This window comes from Crotalus tigris, unplaced genomic scaffold, assembly GCF_016545835.1.
Source record: "Crotalus tigris isolate CLP2741 ecotype Arizona unplaced genomic scaffold, ASM1654583v1 scf7180000019630.4133010339:1179603, whole genome shotgun sequence".
NCBI classification, from domain to species: Eukaryota; Metazoa; Chordata; class Lepidosauria; order Squamata; family Viperidae; genus Crotalus; species Crotalus tigris.
Genome location: NW_024097627.1, coordinates 210,891 through 234,651, shown reverse-complemented (window position 1 = coordinate 234,651; position 23,761 = coordinate 210,891). Strand labels below are relative to the sequence as shown.

The 23,761-nt window shown below is 35.8% G+C and overlaps 1 protein-coding gene across 3 annotated transcripts in view; it reads right to left on the bottom strand.

Annotated features, from left to right (window-relative positions):
* The window catches only part of POLR3B (RNA polymerase III subunit B), a 63,895-nt gene that overhangs the window by 22,665 nt on the left and 17,469 nt on the right, over positions 1-23,761 (bottom strand). For all 3 annotated transcript variants that reach the window (XM_039363917.1, XM_039363915.1, XM_039363916.1), the window contains exons 13-23: positions 20,866-21,027; positions 19,591-19,791; positions 18,496-18,658; positions 16,968-17,121; positions 14,595-14,669; positions 12,366-12,464; positions 11,827-11,954; positions 7,994-8,203; positions 5,402-5,560; positions 4,903-5,020; positions 4,104-4,246 (exon numbers count right to left, since the gene is read on the bottom strand). In XM_039363917.1, the coding sequence (XP_039219851.1) occupies positions 4,104-4,246; positions 4,903-5,020; positions 5,402-5,560; positions 7,994-8,203; positions 11,827-11,954; positions 12,366-12,464; positions 14,595-14,669; positions 16,968-17,121; positions 18,496-18,658; positions 19,591-19,791; positions 20,866-21,027 (1,612 nt within the window). The remainder of the gene's footprint in view (positions 1-4,103; positions 4,247-4,902; positions 5,021-5,401; positions 5,561-7,993; positions 8,204-11,826; positions 11,955-12,365; positions 12,465-14,594; positions 14,670-16,967; positions 17,122-18,495; positions 18,659-19,590; positions 19,792-20,865; positions 21,028-23,761) is intronic.

The window sequence follows — 23,761 nt, the reverse complement described above, 5'->3', positions numbered from 1 at the left end:
AACTAAGCATGATTGAAATTTGGGTGAACTGAAAAAAATAAGTATGATGTCCACCAAATTATCCTCCTATGCTAATATTTTTCCAGAATGTGTTGCGTTGTTAACTCCTTTAGATATGCTGTCTGGGATTTGTGGGAGTTGCAGTCCCAAATCACCTGACAAATCTGGGATCTACAGTGTTTCTCAATCTTAGTCATTTTAAGATGTGTGTGGCTAGGGAATTCTGAAAACTAAAGTCCACACGTCTTAAAATTGCCAAGGTTGAGAAACAATGGTCAACAGATCTGAAAGGTGATAGCTTGGGAAAGGTTACTTTCTGCTTTCCCTGAATTATCTGGATAACACTAATGAAAATTTAAGTCAATCAAGCCACTTATAAATCTGAACATTAATATTCACTAAAAATACTTGTTACACTAATAGGGTGACTTGTGAAATGTCAAAGATTGTGTAAGTCTTAAATTCCAAAGTTTAGAATTTGCACATTTTGACTTATCAAGTGTAAAATTGCTCCAACTTTCTAACTATAGGGAACAGATTTCCCAAAGCACACTATCAATTGTACTCAGAAATTTAGTTGCTGTTTCCATTTAGAGGTACATTTCAACATGTGTCCAGTTCATGTATAGCACTTCCTAAGTTGTGGAGATTGTTATCAATACACAAAAACAAAAATTCAGCTGAAAAAGCACAGGAAGGAAGGAGTTAAAAGAACCTTTAAGTCCTAATAGGAAAAAAAAAGATTAGTTATTTTCTGAGGACAACTGATTTGTTCTCAGAAGTGTCTGTGTCTCCAGATGTCTATGGAAATTGTCAATCATTCAGGTCATGGTTACCCCAAAAGTGCTTTTCAAAAGGCAACTGGACTTTCTTGGTTGTTTTTTTTTCCTTTGAAAATGTTTCGCTTCTCATCCAAGAAGATTCTTCAGTTCTGGAGAACTGAAGAAACTTCTTGGATGAGAAGTGAAACATTTACCATAGACATTTACCAAAAGAGTGGAGGACAAAATGGAAGCCTGAGGCATGTTCCATAGTTCGGGAGCAACACGGGAGAAGACCCTCTCCTATGTGCCAGAAAGGGGATCTTCTGACAACAGAGGCATTTTCAAAAGCAACCAGATATTGTCAGTTTTAATGGGAGATGTTGTCCCTTAGACAGTTAAATGCTAAACCATTTAAGGCTTTATAGGCCAGAATCAACATTTTAAATTCTATTAATTTAAAAACAGACAAGCAGTGCAGATCATTCTGTAACTTTAGTGGTAGCAAATTTCAATAAATGTTTAATAAATTTAGTTCACTTCCCTTAATTGTGAGGTCAGGCTTGTCCTGTGTTGTCCAATTTAATTATAGATAACAGTTCAGTAAATAGGAAGCAGTCCTTACCTTGCCACATTCTTTGTCAACAAAATTGATATATCCAAGTTAGAAGAACCCAAAAGAGAAAACTGAAGGGATAAGCCAGTGGTGGCGAACCTATGGCATGCGTGCCAGAGGCGGCACTCAGAGCCCTCTCTGTGGGCACACATGCTATGCCCCAAAGATGGCAACCATCCCTCTTCAAGCAGCTGCCCGCTAACTCGTCGAGGTCCCACATAGCCGGATGCATCCCAGCACGGCTGGTTTCCCTCCCCCCCGTCCCGTCCCTCCTGGCCTCACATGTTCTCCTTTTCCCAGGCACAACCCACTGCATCGCCTCCTCAGCTGTCGGCCGGCCGTCGAACTCAGAGGCGGCTTCTCTGAACTGCTGTCAGCGGGCTGTAGAGCCCTAGAGTGTGCTGGTCAAGGGGCCGGCAGGCTGTGGCTGCTAATGGACACTGTTGGCCTCCATGCGCTCACTGGTCTCTATGTATGGGAGGCGATGGTGTCAGGCAGCAGCCGCCCTGGCCCACCCCTGCCCTGCCTCATCTCCCCTCACCCCGCAGGACGAGTCTCCTGCCCACTGTCTCACCCACCAGAGACTCCCTGGATCTCCCCCAACCCTGTCCAGCCCCCACAAGAGTCCCTGCCCATGAGCAACATTGAGGTAACCATGCCCACCTTGGCCACACCCACCCATTCTCTTATGACCACCACAGCCACGCCCACCCAGTGGGCCACGGCCACCTGGCACCCGGTGATAAATAAGTGGGTTTTGGGTTGCAGTTTAGGCACTCGGTCTCTAAAAGGTTTGCCCTGCCTGGGATAAGTTGTGGAAATGTATTAATCAAGAGCTATGAGTCATAAACCTAGTGATATATCTTATTAATACTATTTCCATGGTTCTATGATTAAGATAGATTCAGCCAGTTTGCACCAGTTCGGCAGAACCGGTAGCTAATTTTTTGTTGCCCAGGCCCAGAATGGACTTCCGGAAACAGCATCCACACAGAGAACTGGTTGTTCACATATTTGAATCCCACCACTGTATCCAAGTATACAATTTCAATTGCACTGAACATAATATGCGCACACTGAGGACCCTGAAAGTACCTGGAAACCATTTCAAACCCCAGATCCCTTTATGAAAAGCACTGAAGACTTTTCCACTTCTGGCTGCACACGTTTCATTCTACATGAACATGTTTATGCACAAACGGAAGTTCATAAGACACTTTGAGAATCACTGGTCAATCTGCCTTCAACTATTTGCACCTATCTGCCTGATATCTAAAAGCAATGGGAAAAATTAAAAAAAATCCAATCCTTGTTCAGTAGTGGTCTTTATAGGAAGTCCTTCACTTATGACAATTTATTTCTGACCAGTTGAAATTAGGATGGTGCTGAAAAAAATAGACTTACAACTTGTGCCTGAAATTATGGTTATTGCATCACACCCATGGTCACATGATCAAAATTCATGCACTTGGCAGCCTGCCAACACTTACGATCACAGAAGCATGTCAAATTTCTCCATTTGACTATCTCCCACTATCTATGCCCCTATTCTGATTTTATTATTATTATTTTATTGCATTAAGCTAGACTGAGAGATGATGACTGATCCTAAATGAAGTTACTGAGCAGACAGTTCATAACACTTGCTGCTTACCTTTCAGTGGAGCAATGTATTGAAGTATAGGGAAGTATTAAGTTAAATTGAGTTAATGGAGTTAATTTTTTCTCACTTCAATAACTCTTTAATACAGGGTTAACAATATGGTGCTGTCAACTGTTACGAGTTGATAATAGCAGAATTATATTGTGGAAACTATTGCCCAAAGTATTTGGGGACAAGGATGACTATCTGGTTAAAGTAATCAAGCAACACTGTATCCATCTCAATTGAGTATACATCAAACATAAAAACTTAATAGTATAGTTCTGGCCAGATATGTATGGATAGAATTCTTTCTACTTTAGAATTTTCCTACTTGCAAAGAACAGGAATAGATAGATAGATAGATAGATAGATAGATAGATAGATAGATAGATAGATAGATAGATAGACAGACAGACAGACAGACAGACATACAAACAGACAACCTTCATTGTAATTTTTTACTGTGAGCACAATGGCACACATTAAAAATGAAATTTAATTGCTTGTTCAAAATTTGATCATTTTTCACATTTTTTTCAAATACATCTAATTAACTATTAGAGTTACAGTATCTGTTAGTAGTTGCTCATGCCTCCATCATGTATTACCAAATAGAAGAAAAAGACACAAGTATTTTTAATGACTACATGTTAATTTATTCACAGTATTACCCATGAATTTCAAAATATAGCAACTTTCATTGTATTGTCATTTTTTTTCATGACAGTAATAGCCATTCAGTTTTAAACAACCTGCCTCCAGAAGCTAGAGTTTTTAAGAAGAGACTGGACAGCCATTTGTCTGAAATGGTATAGAGTTTCCTGCCTTAGCAGGGGGTTGGGCTAGATGACCTCCAAGGTCCCTTCCAACTACTACTACTACTACTATTATTATTACTATTATGCAACAGAACAGCATTTATGCCTCTTCCCAGAGACAGAAGATTAAAATTCTAGTTAAATCCAATCCAGGAACTAATAACAATTGTATTACTTTACTTACTCTGCTCTGCTGTTATACCAAGAACAACTGGAAATATATTTTGATTATACTAAAACCATTAAAATGTAGTAAAATGTACCTTTTTGTCCATGACGACTGCTAAACTTATCTCCAATTTCTGGGCGCCTAGTTTGTCTTAGTAATATTTTGATTAAAAAAGCATCTTCTGCATTGGAAGATATCATGACCTTTTCAATGTACGAATCAGTTGCACCTTTGTAACTGATGAACAGAAAATGTACATAGTTTAATTCAAGAAAAAACCCAGCTGAATTTAATTAATACTAGATATCTGCAAAGCAACAGTTTACAAATTTAATTTACTTCTTCATGCAAAGTTTCAATACTGAAAGCAACTGCAAAAAATTTATAGGAACTCAGTAACAATAGGAATGGTAGATGAAGAAAACTATCTTCACCCAGCTAGTTTAAAAATGAACAAAAAGAACCCATTAGGAATTTGGATATTACAAAAGACTGAAACAAGTTGAAATCCAGTATGTTTATAATATATATAGCAATAGCAATCTCACTTATACTTATATACTGTTTCATAGTGCTTTACAGCCCTCTCTAAGGCGGTTTATAGAGTCAGCGTATTGCTCCCAACAATCTGGATCCTCATTTTATCAACTTCGGAAGGAAGGCTGAGTCAACCTTGAACAAGTGAGGATCAAATTGCTGGCAGACGGCAAAACTCCATTCTAACCGCTACGCCACCACAACTTGTGACATTATCACAAAAACTAGACACTTGAACTCGTTTAGTTACCACTATGCCCGACATGGCCAATTTCTATTTTCTTTTTCAGAATTAAGCCTTTTCTACCACCTCCTTCTTTTCTGTTGCTTTTTTAAAATAAGGTAGCATGTCATACATTACTGGCACATCTTTATACTGAGATTGCTGAGATGCGCTGCTCCCTTCCAAAGGGGTTTGGGTCACCGTGGGCATCGACTTATTCACAAGTACTTGCTTGTTTTCTACTTTTTCACCTGTAAGTATATGAGGAAATAACATATTTGCTACCTGTTTGAATTATTTTCATTGTCTTTAAATGGTAAGAGCGGAGACTGTGCTATAGCCTTATTTATGCTCCTTGGGGTAAACCAAGATCATATCACCAAACTTAGGCAGCAAAACACTGAAAAAGGAGGGTCTGATTTTTGAGAGGTTGCTAAACCATCCAGTATATTCCATGCATGTTCATAATTAAACAGCAACAAAAAAGCCTTCTATTGAATCAGGTCACTAGTTCTCCCTATGTTATAACACAAAGGCTGCAGATCTGGAGTTCAGTTTGACAACAGCACATGAACAAAAATAATAGTTCAAACTAATAATTCTTATAAGAAAAGAAAACAATGTTTGTATACCTGGAGAGCAAATACCATCAGCATCTAAAATTTCATGCCGCCAAATTGGTTTGCGTGTTCCTGCATCCAGCATGGGCCCCATTACTTTGTCAAATGTTTGGTTTGTGTAACGCTTCAGAGTACACTTAGCATTTTTGTACACAAGGCACCTTCCAAAGCCTCAAAGAAAATAAACATATCAATCAAAACTACTATAAGGGGTTATTTAAAATGATAATCAGACATTCATGATTATGTTTTAAATATACTGTACAAATCCATAGTAGAGAAAACAGTTGCTTGGATAGTTATTTATGAAACAAGGCACTTAATATGCTGAATCTGAGGGCAATTTAGAGACTGGGGCTGCAATCCAATGGACCCTTTTGAAGCTATTAAATTATAATGTTTTTATAATAATTTTAATAGGGCATGAACCAAAATGCATTCTGTTAGAAACGCAGTGGCTTATGACAATGAAATATTATGTCATAATAGCAACTTTAAAGTGTCATAAGACATTTATAATCTTTCATTAGAATTGTAACTTTAAAGGGGTCAAAACATCATTACAGCCACATTTCAAGAGAGCTAAAAACAAGAATTTGTTATAATTGGAGAATTAAATTACGTTTATATTTCTGAAAGAACACTGCATTTTTATAATAAAACACCTACCTTTTAGAACAACTACTTATGTAATTTAACAGGTTTAAAGAACAATAAAATATAGCTGATACCTAATTTCCAGATTTGTTTTAAAAGACCATAATTTAACTAAACAGTGATCTAAACTATTTTGTAAAAATATTAAACCAAAACATTAATTACCCTTAATAATTTTGAGCTACAAGATTCCAAAAACATATAAAAATACTGTATTTCTTTCATTGGCCCTCATTGGCTTAATAATTCCTAAATTTGAAAAAATGCTTCTTCATAAACTTTACTTTTTAAAAGTGCTTTTCAGTTGAAGTTATGCATAGTATATCTGTATCATTTGGCTGTAACGACGTAATTCTGGAGAGTATTTGATTTCCCCCTAATGTTACTAGTCTACCAGAAAGAAAACATTTTGCTTTAAATCATGTCTGCTATTGTTTTAGGCAAAAAAGAATAAATTAAGTGTGCAGACATTAATGCCAAAGATACATGTCCAGCAATACTACTAGTGCTGCCTGGCAACTGGCAAAAGGGCTCTTAAGGATGGGTGAGTGTAGTAGAATGTACTGCAGTACGCAAGCAGTCTGACCACACAAAGTAAACTCAGGCACCCATGATATTAGGCCTCAAGCAGAGGAACTGTGTTTTAAATATGATTGATGAGGCAACACTAAAAAGCGTACCATCCAGACAAGTTTATTTGAAGCGAAGGCAAGGAATACTCTTTGAAAAACACTGAATATGCTTTTCCTGAAAAGGATTTAATATACCTTTTGGAGAAGGTGCATGATTGGCATTGCAACCTAATGATAAACACGAAGATTTTTGCTTTCTTAAAAACAGGAAGCAAATTTATTATTAATCGCATTTATTTGCTAGGCAATTTAACACTAATACATTTTTGGGGGGTCCAACTTTGGTTTGTTATTATTTTTTCTCCACGTATCATAATAATTCCTGATGGTATTCAAGTAATACCATCAACTTAGTCCTCAACTTAGAACAGTTCATTTAGTGACCGTTCAAAGTTACAACGGCACTAAAAAACTTGACTTATGACCATTTTTCACACTTATGACTGTTGTGGCATCCTCATGGTCACATGATCAAAATTCAGATGCTTGGCAACTGACTCATATTTGTGATGGTTGCAGGGTCCTGGGGTCATGTGATCACCTTTTGTGACCTTCTAACAAGCAGTCAATGGGGAAGTCAGATTCACTTCTAACTTAATAACTGCAATGATACACTTAACTGTGGCAAGAAAGATCGTAAAAATGGGGCAAAACTCACTTAGCAACAGAAATTTTGGGCTCAATTGTGGTTGTAAGTCGAGAACTACCCATATTCATCTCTACTAATATGTCTAGAGTTCAAATATTACTGGTTGTCATTATTAATGAAAAAGCAGTATTTTGTAAGGCACAATTAAGCCAAATGTAAATGTTTAAAAGTCAGATGATTAGTTTATTTCAGTCACAATAATAAATTTGGAGCTCCCCTTAAGATGCATTTTCAGCAGTAATTTCTCATTCACTCTACTTCTTGAAAAGTTGTTGTACAAGAGTTCAGTTGAGATGTAATTATAATTCACTATTATGTTAAAAAAAGATTTTCAAATTCTTTCATAAAGTGAGCCCACAAAAGTACAAGGCTTGAAAATTTTGAGCTACCTGCTTTTCCATCAGCTCAGTGTTCTTTTTTGTGATGTGGTATGTAAGCAAATGTGATCTATAATTTTAAATATCACAAGTGTAATTTTTCAATTTAGATATCACACCAAATCATAGTTTTTACATACTGTAGCATACAAATACATCTAAAAATAAATCATGGTTTGTCAATTTAAACATCAAAATTGTGATTCTTTTTCTTTATTCACAGATGTAAACTATTTGTATTGAGCTGAAGCAAGAAACATAGCTATCCTATTAAGTAGAGACTTCCTACCTCTGTCTAAAGAAGACTTGTTTAAAACCAGAGCATCCTCAATGTCATAACCACTGTAACTCATCACAGCAACAGTGGCATTCTGTCCAGCCGGCAGTTTTTCGAACTCAATCAGTTCTATTGTTTTTGTCTTAACCATTGGTCTTTGTGGATATGCTAATAGATACATAAGGGTATCAATCCTGTTCCTCTGATTGTAGCCAATGGTACCTGCAATTAAAAAAAAAAAATCTTCTTAAGCAAACTTGGTGGATGCTTGATTCTATTGTTCTAATGTTATTTACTACATTACAACTTGTGGAGAAATCAACAGAAATCAACAGAAAAAGCAGCAAGTATTTTATGCCATCTATTTACTTAGTGTTCATTTTAGCTGATTGCTAATTAGGTGAAAATGTGCAATACCTAACCTTTCCCACCCACTTTTACATGAAATATAAATTATAGAAGAAAGTTGTCAGTGTGGCTGTATCTCTTAGGCCTCAAGCAGTTTTAAGCCTCTACAAGTTTTATTTCAAAAATCAATTAGTCTTTGAATTATTCTAGAGTTAGATTGCAGCTGCCATCATAGCTTTTTTACTAGATACTTTTGAGGAGTAGATCTGAAGTAATCTAGTTATAAATACAACCGTTGTTACAGTATACCAGTCAATATACAAAATATAATGACCACAAGATTGAGATTCCTTTTTATAGCCTTGAGCAGAAAGTAATTCTTCAGGCTCCATAAATTGATAAACAAGAAGTACTAAACAGGCAAATAATTCCTGTGTATCTGGAATATGGCTAGTAATATCTCAGCCTCATTAGTACTAACTGATTACTCAAGATAAGCTTACCCATAGACTTGTTGAAAGAAAAATGGGATCTAATAAAAAATACTTAAGTGATCTTCCAGCCTCTCAAAATACCATCTACAAATATGGTTTTAGTTCTATTTATACCTTTTTATACCTTCCAACATATATCACCAGAAGTTCAGTTCAACTGGTACTCTGTGTTATTTAAGATCCACCGATCCGCCTAATTTTTGCTAAGCCTCAAGGAAGGCATTTCTCAGGCAATGGAAGTATTCAAATAATCAGAATGGGGCAATGCTGAGTAACAAGTCCGTTCTTCTCGGCAGGGAGCCAAAAGACTATCTCAATAATCCCAAATTCTTGACAGCCCAGGAAGTGACTAAATGGACTTGAACATGTATCTCCCAGAGGACAATAAAAAGACTGTTAGTGGCAGCGGGTGGGAAGGGACAGGCAGAGACAACCATAAGGGAGGGCTGACACTTTTAAAGAACAAACGTATTTTGATGTGATGAATCACTGTCCAGACAGATTCAAAATAGCCAACTCATAAGTTACAGACCAAATGGAAACTGTGCAGATGTGCCTGAAGTTAATTTGTAGCAAATCTAGGATTATACCAATTGAGCTTCTTACAGGCACTATGTCTATGCCTGTATTTTTTCTAATTTGGTGTCTTGGATTATAACTTCTTTTACCATAGCCAGCTGGTGATTATAGGAACTGCAGTCCCACACATCTACAGGACACAGAAGGAAAGATGTTCAGAAGGGAAAAATAGTCCAGCCACTATTAGCACATATTCAGCACACAATTAGATGTTTAATGTTTGTATGTTTTTTTTTAAATAGTCTACTGCATCTCAGCTTTAGAACTGTACTTTTATCTCCTTGCTCATTCCTCAGGTGCTTGCAGTAGCACACAGAAACAAAGCCTTTAACAATAATTACTAAAGATATTCAGCAGCTTTTGTATTCCCATCGTCAGCAGCAACGTCAGAGGATTGTATCCAAGGAGCTAAATGTGCAAGACCCTGGGTCAAAGCAGCTGAATACACCAACCTCAGAAAACACAGACAATGAATTGCAAATGACACTGAAAACAAAATGAGAAAAAAAGACCTTCACACAGAAAAGTACAAAAGAACTCTACAGATACTGAATTGGCTTTCTGTACACACTGATCCTGCTTAACTGTGTGTGGTAACTAACCAAACCTTCTGAGGCTAATAGTCCTAAAATAGATTCTCCTGGAAAAAGAAAGCATAACAAAGAAACAGGATGCAATTAAAAGAAAGGGACGGTGTGTAAAATATTTTTAAAATGTTTCTAATGTGCTGAAGGGAATGAAAATTTATTACATTGGGGTTTTGCCTATGTAAAAAAGATTACATAAGATATTTTATTCCCCCCCCCCTCGAGAAGCAGCATGATTTGGCTATATAATACATTCATTGAATTTATGTGACCACCAGGAATGACACCCTAACTAAATTTCACAGTTAACATCTTAAGCAAATAGTAATGCCAACTTAGCCTCATTGAAATGAATGGATGGTTCTCTGCCTTCAGTTGCAATTGCTGCAGAGAAAAATCCTGCAAGTGTTATTTAAGGATCAGTGAAATGTCTTCATAAAGCGACACTTATTTAGGAAGATGGAAAACAAGCCAGGTTAAAGCTACACAGCAACATGTAATTTGCAAATAATAGATTGTATGTGACAATTTGCTTGCCGTGGTAGAGAACTGGAAATACACGTTACACAAATGTGTGATGTATAAATAAATGTTGTGCAAAACATTTGAGCCACATAAACTCAAACAAATAAAGCACTCGTCATCCGATTCTGAGACTGCTACATTCCCCAAAAGCCCTGTGCAGTCCCATGCCCAGACAATGTTTCTGCTGGCAATGTGAAGCAATTATGTGCCCACATGTGCGTAAAGACAAAAGACTCATGGGAAAAGACTTCGATGCCCTGCATGATCATTCCGGGAGGGGGGGAGGGGTCTTCAAAACTTCAAAGGGAGATGCTTTGTTTTTGGCAAAATAGTTTACAAACCAACAGCTCAACTACCAACCTGAGCTAATATTCAAACACATCTCATAGTTTACAAAGCACCTATTCAAATGCTTTACACTGTCTTAATGTAAATTAACAAGTGTATATCCATACAGAGACTACATATTAGTTGCAATGTATGTGGGCTATAGGGTCCAGCTGTACAGATATTTGTACAAGTGATCCTCTCTATTCTTATTTATAAGTAGCAAAGAGCAGGGAAACCATTGCTGAAGTGAAACAAAATCAAGCAAAACAAAATCATCAAAATATATGACTAGTTATTTGTGTGTTCATTTATATATTTTACACATAATACACACAGTTTTCCCTATTATGCTAATTATGAGTCAATCTATTAATCTAGATTAATAAGTACATATTACTTATGTAAAGGATAAGTAAAGGATGAACCACTAAACAAACTATAGTGTGTGTGTGTGTGTGTGTGTGTTTGTGTGTGTATGTATGTGTGTGTGTGTGTGTGTGTGTGTGTGTGTATATATATATATATATATATATATATATATATATATATATATATATTTATTTATTTATTTGTAGGGAGTACAACAGAGCTGTTGATGCAAATTTATTTCTTATTCATGAATTCTGGAATCCAGCCATAATAACCTTAATAATCTCTGTTAAGAAATAATAGTTGATGAATTGGAGATTTCCTGTTTTCTGAAAAGGGAGTTATAACCACATTACCCTAAAAATAATCTTGATAATTTAATGCTGATAAATGAAAACCAAGTGTCATAAAATATCGCTCATCAATTTTTTATCTTAGCCTCTGAGTATGTTTCTAATTTTGTTTTTTGTTTTTAAATAGGAAAGCATATAGAAAATTGTGCCAAAATTGGGGGTATAGAGAGAAGGCAAATGTTTTCAAGGCAGGTTATCAGAAATATTGAATCCAGAGTGAATGAAACAACTATTCTGATCTGAAGACACAGAAGTCTTACCCATAGCTTGCTTTCCCATAGCGCACTGGTAAGTGTTTCTTGGAGACTGGTTATGGTGGGGATATGGAATAAGACCAGCACAGACTCCAAGAAGAGTAAAAGGTTCAATCTCCAAGTGTGTTGTCTCTCTAATAAAGGAAAAAATATATAGTTAGATTTCTTAAAGTTAAAACCACATGGTTACATACTGAAAAGCTGGACTGGCTTTTTGGAAGTAGACGAAAACCCAACTGTTCTGAAAGATCTTTGGAGATTAATTAGATCCAATGGTACCAAACAAAACAAACAATGAGTTTGTTAATTGTAATATCAAATGAGGAAATCTGATTTTGGATTTCACTATTTTAATTCTGTTACTGAGTAACACAAATGTTCTTGAAGACAATTTTAATAATTGAAAAGACATTTTTTATATCACATATATATATGTGTGCATGCAAAAATTCATCTTTTTTCATTCTTAAAGTATATTCCCAACATTGTCCCAATTCCAATGTTACAATACAAAAATTAGGTTCTAATGATGCCAGAATACTTACTTATTGATTGTATGTTCATAGAGTGCAATGTTGCAATCATTTTCTTCATTCACATCCAAATATTCAACAAGGCTTTCATGTAAAAAGTCTTCAAAATTCCTGAATATAAAATATTTATATTTCAAAACAATGTATATTCTCACATATTTCCACATCAAATATGCATAAAAGATAAACAACAGACACTAATAGGAAAGCAAAGTGAAAGCAGGATTTTTATATAAATGAATTTTCTTACCCAGATTTCTACCTTAGAGTCCAGAGTAATTGACCTATTTAATTAAAGACTCTGAGTAGCAGCAGCTCTCCAGAGGTTCAGGGAGAGGACTGACTGACCTGAAGATGCTAAGGACTGAACAGATTTGGCTTCCACACGGTATGTACCTTACTCATTCAGCCAGGTGCTTCCTTCTTTAACTTTTGTGCATTTGAAATGGGCCCTCTCACCACACTGTGTTTCCCCGAAATTAAGACCCCGTCTTTTTTTTTTTTGCCTCCAAAAGAGGCAGGTCTTATTTTCGGGGGATGTCTTACTTCCCCCCCCCAACAACTGCCTCACCTCGCAGCGATGGCGCTGACAGCCCTGTCCAGCAGGAGGCTGCGTGGCTATGGGCCCACTTCTGCGGCCACTTGTGGCCTGCCGTGCCATGCCAACACCATGAGGCGAGGCAAGTGGGGGGGTAGCGCTGCCCCAAGCACCCCATAGGCACCCAAATGTTCCCCCTGAATAGGGATCTGATAGAGATCAGAAGCTTTGTCTGCTTATGAATGGGGCACTTGGAGATGGAGCTAACTGCTCTGTTTCAAAGCGACCCATTTGCAAGCAGACAAAGCTTCCAGTCTCCGTCAGAACTCTGTTCAGGGGGAAAGTGTTTGGGTGCCTCTGTGCATGGACTTACCTGCTCTGGACCAAGGGACTGGTGAGTTGCGGTTACTGCCGGACACCGTTGGTCCTCGCGCACTTGCCGCTGCTTGTGCTGTCCACCCCCCGGGATTATTTTTGGGGTAGGGTTTATATTAGGCCCACCCCAAAAAATCAGGCTAGAACTTATTTTCGGGATGGGTCTTATTTTGGGGGAAACAGGGTAATGGAGTACTGAGTATGGTGATCATAAGGTACCCATATACTGAATGGCAAACAACGTATTGGACTGCAACTACCCACCATGCTATTTCTTACAGCAAGGAGATGCAGGAGAAGAAAGAGAAAGTGTTCATTATAGGAAATAGCCCCTCTGCGTTGAAAAAATGATCTCAGAACACAACTGTATCACTAACCACTATATTTTTTTTGTTTCAAAGAATGAAATTTTTGGCACCATCAACCTATTAGCTAGCACACACAGCTCCACTAGCTAATGAGCAGAATAACCTACAAAAAAATCCTGTCAATCAGACCAACATTTTTGCTAACAAAGAGCTTGATTAGCCAATGTGTGGACCAACCCCTACTGAAAATCCCTTTAGTCTAATCTACCTGTTGGCTAACATGGAGCTGCATTAACCAGTACATATATGGCCTGATTGAAAACCCCACTGGCTCAGTCTATATATTGGCTAATATGAAGTGCTGTTAGCTTATGGGGGGACCTGCCACCCCAGCCACCCCAAACTAAGGCAAACACAAAGCATGTTCTCAGGGGTAGGACAAAGTAGTCAGGCACCTCTTTGTTTTCTCATCTTCAGATCATTAGCTCTGTGCAGAGATCCAATGCAGCTGAATACATTACAAACTTTTACATCAACCCTGCTTCCCATTTATTTATTTTTAATTAATGTTATATAAAAATAATTTGGTGGGGAGGAAAATTTAGTGGCTCCAACTAATATCATTTCATGTTTCAATTTGGAGGCCCAGACACTGAATGGTAGCTTGTTGTTGAAGAGTATAGAACAGTGGTTCTCAACCTTTCTAATGCCGTGACCCCATAATACAGTTCCCCGTGTTGTGGTGACCCCCAGGGGTGTGGCCAAGTGGGTGTGGCCAATAAGAGGGAGTAGGACAACTAGGGAAAAGGGGGAAAATGGCGGACAGCGTGGTTTGGCGACCCCCGTGAAATGGTCATTCGACCCCAAATGGGGTCCCGACCCACAGGTTGAGAACCACTGGTATAGAAGTATCTATGTTTAAATACTGTATTGCAAACATAGAAAATGCTGTTTATTCTTATTTTTATGAACAGATGGATCTTGGAAAAGAAGCCAGGATAATTTATTGAGTTGTTTTACCTATAACCTTGTGCAAGTTCTTCCATATGTTTTTCTGTTACAGCAGGTTTTTGTTTCTTCACAATAATATAGGGTCTAGATCGTAAGAAAGAGAGTTAACACATTATGTATTGTATTATCACATCATTTCAGAGATGAAATGAAGGTCTTGTTAACAGCAGAAGTTATCAGCATGAGCAACATAATAGGGAATTACAATTAGAGTGGACTGAAGCAGAATGGATCCTAAAGACTTAGAACTCATATACTCAGTCTTAGCTGACTGTATACACTATGCCATTAAAAAAAGATAGACTACTCTTGTAAATACAATGTGCAAATTATAAGATCAGGAAAGAAAAGAAGAAAGACTTATAATATACAGGAAAATGACATACTGAAGGAATAAAGGGCTTCCAACTGGCATATACAACACAGCTTTCATTGTAGGATTGCACTTTCAAATATATTCCCAAGATAAAACAGGAAATCTCAGGCAGGAATTGTTATTTATCCATATGGTGGTTCATATTAGGCTATAAAGTTTTAAAGACAGGAACTTAGAAGAATGTACCTGCAACTCAGTTATTGGCATTTATTTTCAGTTATAGTGATCATCAGGAGGCACCTGGTGATAAGCATTAACTAAAACCAGAATATAGGACAAAACTAGAAATGGTGAAAAATATTTGTAGCTTGGCTGGTAGATGGTGGTGGTTTGTTCTCCTAGCTTGTTGTTTAGTTTCTGAATGTTTCATCACCAGACTAGGTAACATCATCAGTGGAACTTTGGTTGAAATGTCTTGTTTCAGTTCTCTGTTGTTACCTAGCCTGGTGATGAAACGTTCAGAAACTAAACAACAAGCTTGGAGAACAAGCATGTCCTTTCTCATCCTCTGGTGTGTGTGTAAGTCACAAGGGCATGACATAATGTAACATCTGTATCACTCTGCTCTGCTGACTATTTAAAGCAGGTGGACTATATTTACCATTCTGACAGTGCTTTGCATTTATTTTCTAATATATATGGCTAGCATAACAGCTGTAGGGAATGCATTACAGGTCTCCATTTAGCCTTCTTTATCAATGACTGCAACAATTTTTAACATGAAGTAGAAAAGATATATATTTTAAAGAGGGTTATATCAATAGCTATAATTCATTTATTATCATTTATTTCTATATTTAATATTTAATAAATTATCTAACTTTATAAACTTTCAAAATATAAATAAAATGTGAGTGAATGTCTCTTGAAGGAAAGAGTAGTGTTTCTTTTTAAAAGGGTAATATAATATAGAGCACTTTATGGGACATAGTTCAGAACAGAGCACATGGAAATCAATCATTTTGTATCCCCACCAGTTCCATACAACACTCCAAAAGATCCTGCTTTAAACTTGCACAGACACATTTTTAAGTATTAATAAATCCTGTCTTAGCAAAGCTATTGGTTCGTCTTTGTGTAAGACACTCTGTATTATATGCTGATTCCAAACAAATGTGAAAGAAAAAATCAACCATTCAAAATTGGCTCCAGAAAACCCAGAACTGAACTCTCATTTATGATTTACCTGATCTACTGATAAGCCCCTCATGAATTCAGGTCCAAGTGTTTGGACTCTTTTTAAACAGGGACAATTTTAATTTGATATTACAACTTGATTTGATTTTGCTAATTGATTGGTATGTTCAGTTAATTCATACCAATTGCTTACAAGGTAACAATATTACATCTATCATTCCAGAGAACCAAAACAGATTCTGCAGTTTTCAAAGCTAAAAAGATAGCTTTGGAAAAAATGACAAGTAATATTTTACTAAATTATTGCATTATTCTGTCAAGATGATTGATGGGACCCTATATCACTCCTGATGGGGGAAAAATTAAGTGCATGCTTTCAGTCAGCAACCTAAGCTTTCATAGGTTTTTGCTATAAACATTATATAAGCAAAGTTACAAGAATGGCATGCTCTGTTGGACATTAAGGATTGTTGCTACTTGCACATAATTTCCAGTGTGAAGTGAATAATTACAATATTCCAGTTCAAACAACCAGATTAAGAGTAATTCCTGATTTCAAGGGTGAAATGGATCTGAGATATAATAGGCAAAAGAAGAAAGCCACAGCAAAATCAAAAAATTAAGTAACACTAATCAAACTACGTAACTTCCAATGATGAATACTTTTTAGTTGCTGATATGTGCATTTCTTGAGTTCCAATTTATATGACTGGATTGATGGTAAAATGCAAACTGCTTGCCAATCAACTTGTGGAGTACATTATGTGTCTAAAACTGATTTTTGTGAATGAACTGAACAACTTGATAATATACTTGGAATAGAATATTCTGGTGCCATGGCCCAGGAAAAGCATATTCAAAATTCTTACCTACATAGCCTTCCACCATCACTAGAAATATAGACACATCTGTCTGCAAGATTTGTGGAGATTGAAACAAATTCATTTATATAGCCTGCTCTACGCATCAGCCGGAATGTGTAGACTAGTTTCTGATGATCTCGAATGACACCAAGGATGTTACCTGTTCAAGCAAACAATTAAATAATTCTGTAAATGTTACCATCCTTTCAATGGATAGATTGGGCAAATGTTAGCTTTCTGATGAATAACAATCCAAGTTGTTATCAGCATAGTTATAAAATGTTTGATCAATTTCTGTTCTTTCCTGGGACATAAACATGCAACAATTAATAGCAAAGTCAATACATTTTTAAAGAAATTATAGTAGGTAATTTAACTAGATTTCTGCTATAATTTGGATTAGTATCAGTCATCCCTAGAAATGAAATGGTAGCAACATTTAAAGCACTGAAATAAAGTGATGCTAACCTAAAATGGAGAACAATTTTCATATTCCAACAAAAGCAATTTTATTATACTTTTGTTGTACTATTATTTCTAAGAACTTTGATATGGTTTCTTTTAAAAGTTAAAAATTATGTTTTCTGAAAAGACTTGCTGAGTTGGGACTTTCATAGTTATAGCAGATAGAGAGAAAAAGCTTTATTTTACCTTTCTTCTACCATTTCTACACCATTTCCCCCCAAATGGTATTTTCCAGATGTGAACAATAGTAACTCTCAACATCCCCAATCATGTATGTATTTTTGTTAAAATAATTTCACACTGTATTAAATGCACTTTAAGCATTTATTGCATATTACCTGGGAACATTTTGCATGAGAAACAGTGTGCTGAGGACACCTCGCAGCAGTCTTGGGATCAGTGCACAATAATTGTGCAGGGACAGATTTTACTATCTCACATCTAGCTCCTGATTTGTCAACAGTGTTGGCTATTTCTTGCCAAAACTGCATTTAGGTATGTTTTAAACGTGGAAGTGGGTTTTCTAAAGCTTTGCCTCATGTCATAACTAACACAAAAGGTTTAGAATCATGCCCATTGTATGAAAATCATATCTTTATAATAAAATATATTATAGATTTATAAAATTTGGCTTCCCCAATCAACATTTATATGTAACTTTAAATGTTGCATGTATGCCATGGGATGAAACATCAAAACAAGGAATGCAGAAAGCATTTTACTTGGCATATACGCACTCTGCAGTTCCCAAACTTTGTACAATGCACAGTGTACTCACAAAGGCACCATGGGATATTTTACATTTTCAAGGGAAACAATGATATTCAACATTGGTCAGACACCACAAAAACTACCATCTTGAAATAGTTCAGTTTTGGCTTAGCAGTGCTATGAAAAAATTACTGGAATTCTAACTGAAATGACAAAATTTGGGAATACACACTTTAAAAATATCATTTTCTGAAAAATTACCTGATCAAGCCTTAATTATTAGAGAAAGACACATCATATATATTAATGTTTACTCTTCTAGTATCCTGTTTCACTTGGATTAAAAGCAGTAACATACCATTAAGGAAAACAAGAAACACATTTGGATATGAAAGTTCCTCTCCACACAGAAGGTTTACATCTTCTACTCCAAGGTTACTAGCTAACTTAATAATAGGGCCATCTTCCATGTCAGTAGTAATATGAGTCATCAGTGCTAGGTTTTTAACCAAGCCACAGGCCTGAAAAAAAAAGAAGTCAATTAAAAAATTAAAAAGGAAAACAAGTATATAAAAACTGATTTATATAACTTAAATACTAAGAGAAAAAATTAACCAACATTCTGCTTAGGTGGTCATCAAATCTGTTATGTATCAGATATACTGGTATGTAATTTTGTACAGTATATAATGTCAATACTTATGTTTGCAATTTTAGCTACTGTTACCTGGGGGCGATTACACACACACACACACACACACACACACACACACACACACACACACACACACACACACGGAGTACATACATACATAATGGCACTCATAATTTAATCCTAGGAAACATAAGTGATGTAGCTCAGAGATTTAGGTTAGATTTATAGATTTATAACCTTACTTTGGGTTAAAATTAAAACTCCTTTTTTTGCTTATATGAGCTCACCTGTATGTCTAAGTAAAAACACATTCTATATGTGTGCATGTACTTTTTTCAGATTGAACCCAAATGTCCTAGTAAAGCAAGGTAAAAGAATTTGCTCTGCAGGGGCTCATTTCACAGGGCTAGTTAGATCATTTTTCGCTAAATAATAATTGTTAAATTGCTATGAAGAAATTGTATTTATTAGCAATTTGTTTGCAATAATTCAAAGTTGTCTTTTAAAGAGGATAGCCAGACAAAAGAATTCAAGAACATAAAATCATCACTCAAAATTGAGGAAAAGTTAAGAGCGTGAAAATAGCTATGAAAAAAGTCTTCTGAATCACGGATATTCCAGGAGGACTAGTTTAACAGCGTGAAAGCAGTACAGGAAATTAATGCACGGAAGTTCTTCATTTTGGAGGAAAAAGACAGCAAAAAAGGATGAGAATGGGAAAAGGCAATACGTCCATATAATAAACTAAAGTATAACATAATATGACAAGGGAAAGTGTATTAACCCAATGGAGCTTACCTCTCCTTCAGGAGTATCTGATGGGCACAGCATTCCCCACTGAGATGGCTGCAGAGATCGGGGGCCACTCACTTTCCTGGTCTTTTCAAACTGAGAAGAAATCCTTGTCATCATCCCCAAAGCAGATATATAGGACAACCGTGACAATACTTGAGTCACACCCTGTCGATCCATCTTGAATCTCTTCAGTGACCAATTTCCCTAAAGTTAAAAAACCATGTAAAACTGGTGAACATTTAAAACAACCTTTTATATTTCTAAACAGTATCAGTTTGAAAAAGATGGTAAAATAGGTCCAGATTTTCATCTATCATCTAGGTTTGATAACAGTAAAATCTAGGACACTTCTTTGTATAAACAACAACCATGCTCTCGGTGATGTGTTGAATTTCAACATGCCAAGGCTTTGCTGCAGATTTTGATCAATTGTTTGTCACAGGCAAATTTCTCAATTGTTTAAAGTTCATTTCAAATTTTATTTGGTATTTTGATACAAATATTAAAGTGAAGAGATACATAACCAAGACATTTCTCTGTTGGGAAACAATTGGAATGGTCCAAACAACCTAGTACTTTATTTATTTCTAGGGTGCATTATAATATATTTCCTGGACAGAATCCAGAATATAAATCACAGAATCTTAAGGTTGGAAAGGGTCTTTTAAACTACTTAAATCCAGTTCCCTATTTAGTACAAGAATCCAGATTAAAACATCAACACACCTAAAAGATCCTTTACACTTAAGTCAAGAAATTAATTGGATCTGGTGATATACTTTGCTCACATTCTCAAGAAAGACATCCAACAAAATAGAGACAACGCTTTAAACACCTCCGTCAACTGACAATAATATACTGTACTGATAAAAGAGAATATTTGTAGCTCAGAGCTGAAATGATGGGTCCTTGGTGCTTTCTGAGCTTGGTTGTTTTCTTGCAGACATTTCATTGCTCAAACTAGATAACAGCATCAGTTCTGATGATGTTACCTAATTTGAATAATGAAACATCTGCAAGAAAACAACCAAGTTCACAGAGCACCAAGGACCCCTCATATACTGTACTATCCAGATGGCAGAAATCAGAAATGGATGAACTTTAACATGACTTACAAATATAAGCTACTAACAATTCTTCTATAAACAAATCCAAGGAAGATTTTGAATTAAAATTGGAAAAAGAAACATTCTGCAATATGACGACCTATAATTTACATTTAATCCTGTCTGTTGGCTCATGATATCTTAAAGCAATCCATCCAAATGAAACACTTACTGTAGAGATGGCATTCACCATACCATTGGTTATCTGATCTTGCCGCATGTGTTTAACTACATCAAACTGGGCAGCTCTTTGCTTGGGAATTACTTGGTCAGCAATTTTCTTCAACTCAGAGTTGAATTTTTTAAACAAGTCTTCAAACAGAAGGGACAGAAGCTGCAACAAAATTTAAAGTAATTAATTTACAATGCAGGAAATGTTGAAATAGAGCAATGTTGCTATAATATTGTTTATCCAATATTTATGAAAGGAGAAAACAGAGGCTACTTCCAATTCTATGGAATTTTAATTGTTCCATATCTAATAAACTCCTTCCAACTCATTTAACTTTATTAATTTGATTGTCACTTTTTTTACTTTGCTCACTAGTTTGCCCATTCACACAGAATGTTTTTTTTTCTACTGATACATTTGGGGAGGGGGGTATTTTTAATATAAAGCTATCTAACATTTTTCACAGCAAGGTAGCCATAAATTAAATGCTGCCTTTGACTCTCAGGTTCTTCTCTTGTCTCTAGAAAACAGCTCCATTCCAAACTTTGTGGTTTTTTTTACAATTCTAACTGTCAGGAAAACTAAAATACAGTTGCTAGTGAATGCCAAAAATGCAAGTTCCCAGTATACAATACATTGTTAAGTACCAAACAAGCTAAGTATTTAAACAGGCTCCTGTTAAGACATTCTGGAGTCTATTGCATAATTTAATTCCTGCAGGGAATGAGTCTGTTTTAAAACTGTCTCCATTTTCTTAGACGTATTAGCAATACTCTGTCCCTTTTGGCAAAAGGCCAAGCATCTACTTTGCTATCCAAATTAACATTTACACTGATTATATTCATCACCTTTCCATCTTTATATCCCTAATAGTTTATAGAAAACACTGGCTGATAAAGCTTATTTTGGTTCAAAATCTAGATTACTTTGAATGCACAGTAACTGAACTGCTTTACTATTAACTATGCATATTGCAGATTTTATAAATTGCACTTTAAAGTATAACTTTTTTTAAAAAAAAAACAACTGTTACAAGCTGTTATTGAGTTTCTCATAACTTGCGAGTCATTTATAATCATAATGGTTTCATACAATATATTAGCAAAACAAACTTTTTCATGTTTTATAGTGAATTCAGTCACTTAAATGGCAGTAACTATCCAGGATTTCAGACAGAACTATTTTCAAGTCTTACCTGGAGATATATAATCCACTATATAGAATATATAACACTCTATAAATTTTTACTGACTTCAAAATGGTTTCCACTAATCAGCAGTATTTTTTTTTTCTGTTCCAATCTATTCTAAAGTTAGAGTGACTTTTTTGACTTCTGTTTATTCTAAAGAGATATATTCCTAAGAGCAGGGCAAAGATTCATGATAGCCTATTTTGTAGATCAAGAGTAAGTGATTAAACACAGAATGGAATGGAATCCTAGCAATAATAATCATTAAATTTTCATTGCAAGCACAAGGCCTTTCAAAAAGAGGACTAGGAGAAAATTATATCCAAATGTGGTTGAGGGCATAAGGGAAAGAAGTGACAGTTCATCAATTGATTTCCATGGAAAATCCTGAGGAAAAAAAAATTAATAAAGAAGTTAAGCTGCTGAAATAGAATTTCACCAATTAGCTTAATGTCAGAGAATTCTAATTAGGCTCCTTGAGATTGCCATTTACTGTTTAAGGCTTTAGAGTGCCAAATTCTCCTTTTCACACAAACTGGTTGCAAAATTAAAGACATTAGGCAGCCTTAATTATATTATCAGAACAGCTGGGATTAGTCAATCTCTGAAGTCAAGACGGTTTTCTTTTGTCATAGGGTAGAAATCCTTTCCTTTCCAGGGTGCCGGATTTTGGTGCTGTTCCATATCTCACCCATACAAAGCAAGCTGAATTAGAAAGAGAGAAAGAAAAAAATGCCAAACAAACCCTGAGGACAAAGAGGCGGGAAATGCTCGGCAAATAATGAACACATTAAGGAAAGAGAAAAGGTAGGTGAAAAGATTAAGCTTGGAGTCGGTAGGTTTCGCTAACACCTCTGCTGGCACCTGGCCTACCAAGCCTCTTGTGGGCTGAAAAAATGAAGAAAAAGCTCTGTAAACCAGCTTGGCTAGTGGAAACAACTGTTATCTAAAGCTAAAGCACATTTCGTGCTCCCTTGTCCCATGGGGTGTGAAATTAGCTACTATTGTTTTCACACATTTTTATAGACACAATACCTTTTATGTCTTCACATTGTGCAGACTGTTCTGCTTTTCTCCTAATACAGGATCAATCCCTTTTCATTCAAATTTTTAAGCAACTGAATTTTTAGTCCAGAAACACTGCCAGCTTTTTAAAGGATGAAAGCCATTTAGACAGAAAAATTAACTAAAAACACTGAGTAACAGGCTTAAAGTAAGGTGCTTTATTATTTTGCAGATATAATGCAGACATTATGTTAATAATAGCAGAAACGTACATGCAAAATATATGTTACAAGTTACAAAAGGATTATAAATATTAAAATAACTAATAATGCAATAGAGGTATGCTACTATTTATGAAGCTCTAACTTAAAAATCATTCTATTTCATTTGGACCTGAAACTGCCATAATGATTTGTAGCTAAGCGCCATCATAAGAAAGAGTAACCAAATTAAAGCAAATTATAGTTGATTAATTTGCTATAAAGCAGAGGGTTAATCAACTAGACACACATAGAATTGTACTTTTTTACTAGTATATTTTTTAAAAAACCAACAAAGAACGTTGTAGTATGTTTCTAAAAAATTAGAAGTTACTATATAAAAGGCAAATAGCCATTCAGCAAACAGCACTGTTCAAAAACTTAATATTCCTTCTTTTAGCAATCATGAAACAAATGGAATTTTATTTATATTAACAGATGT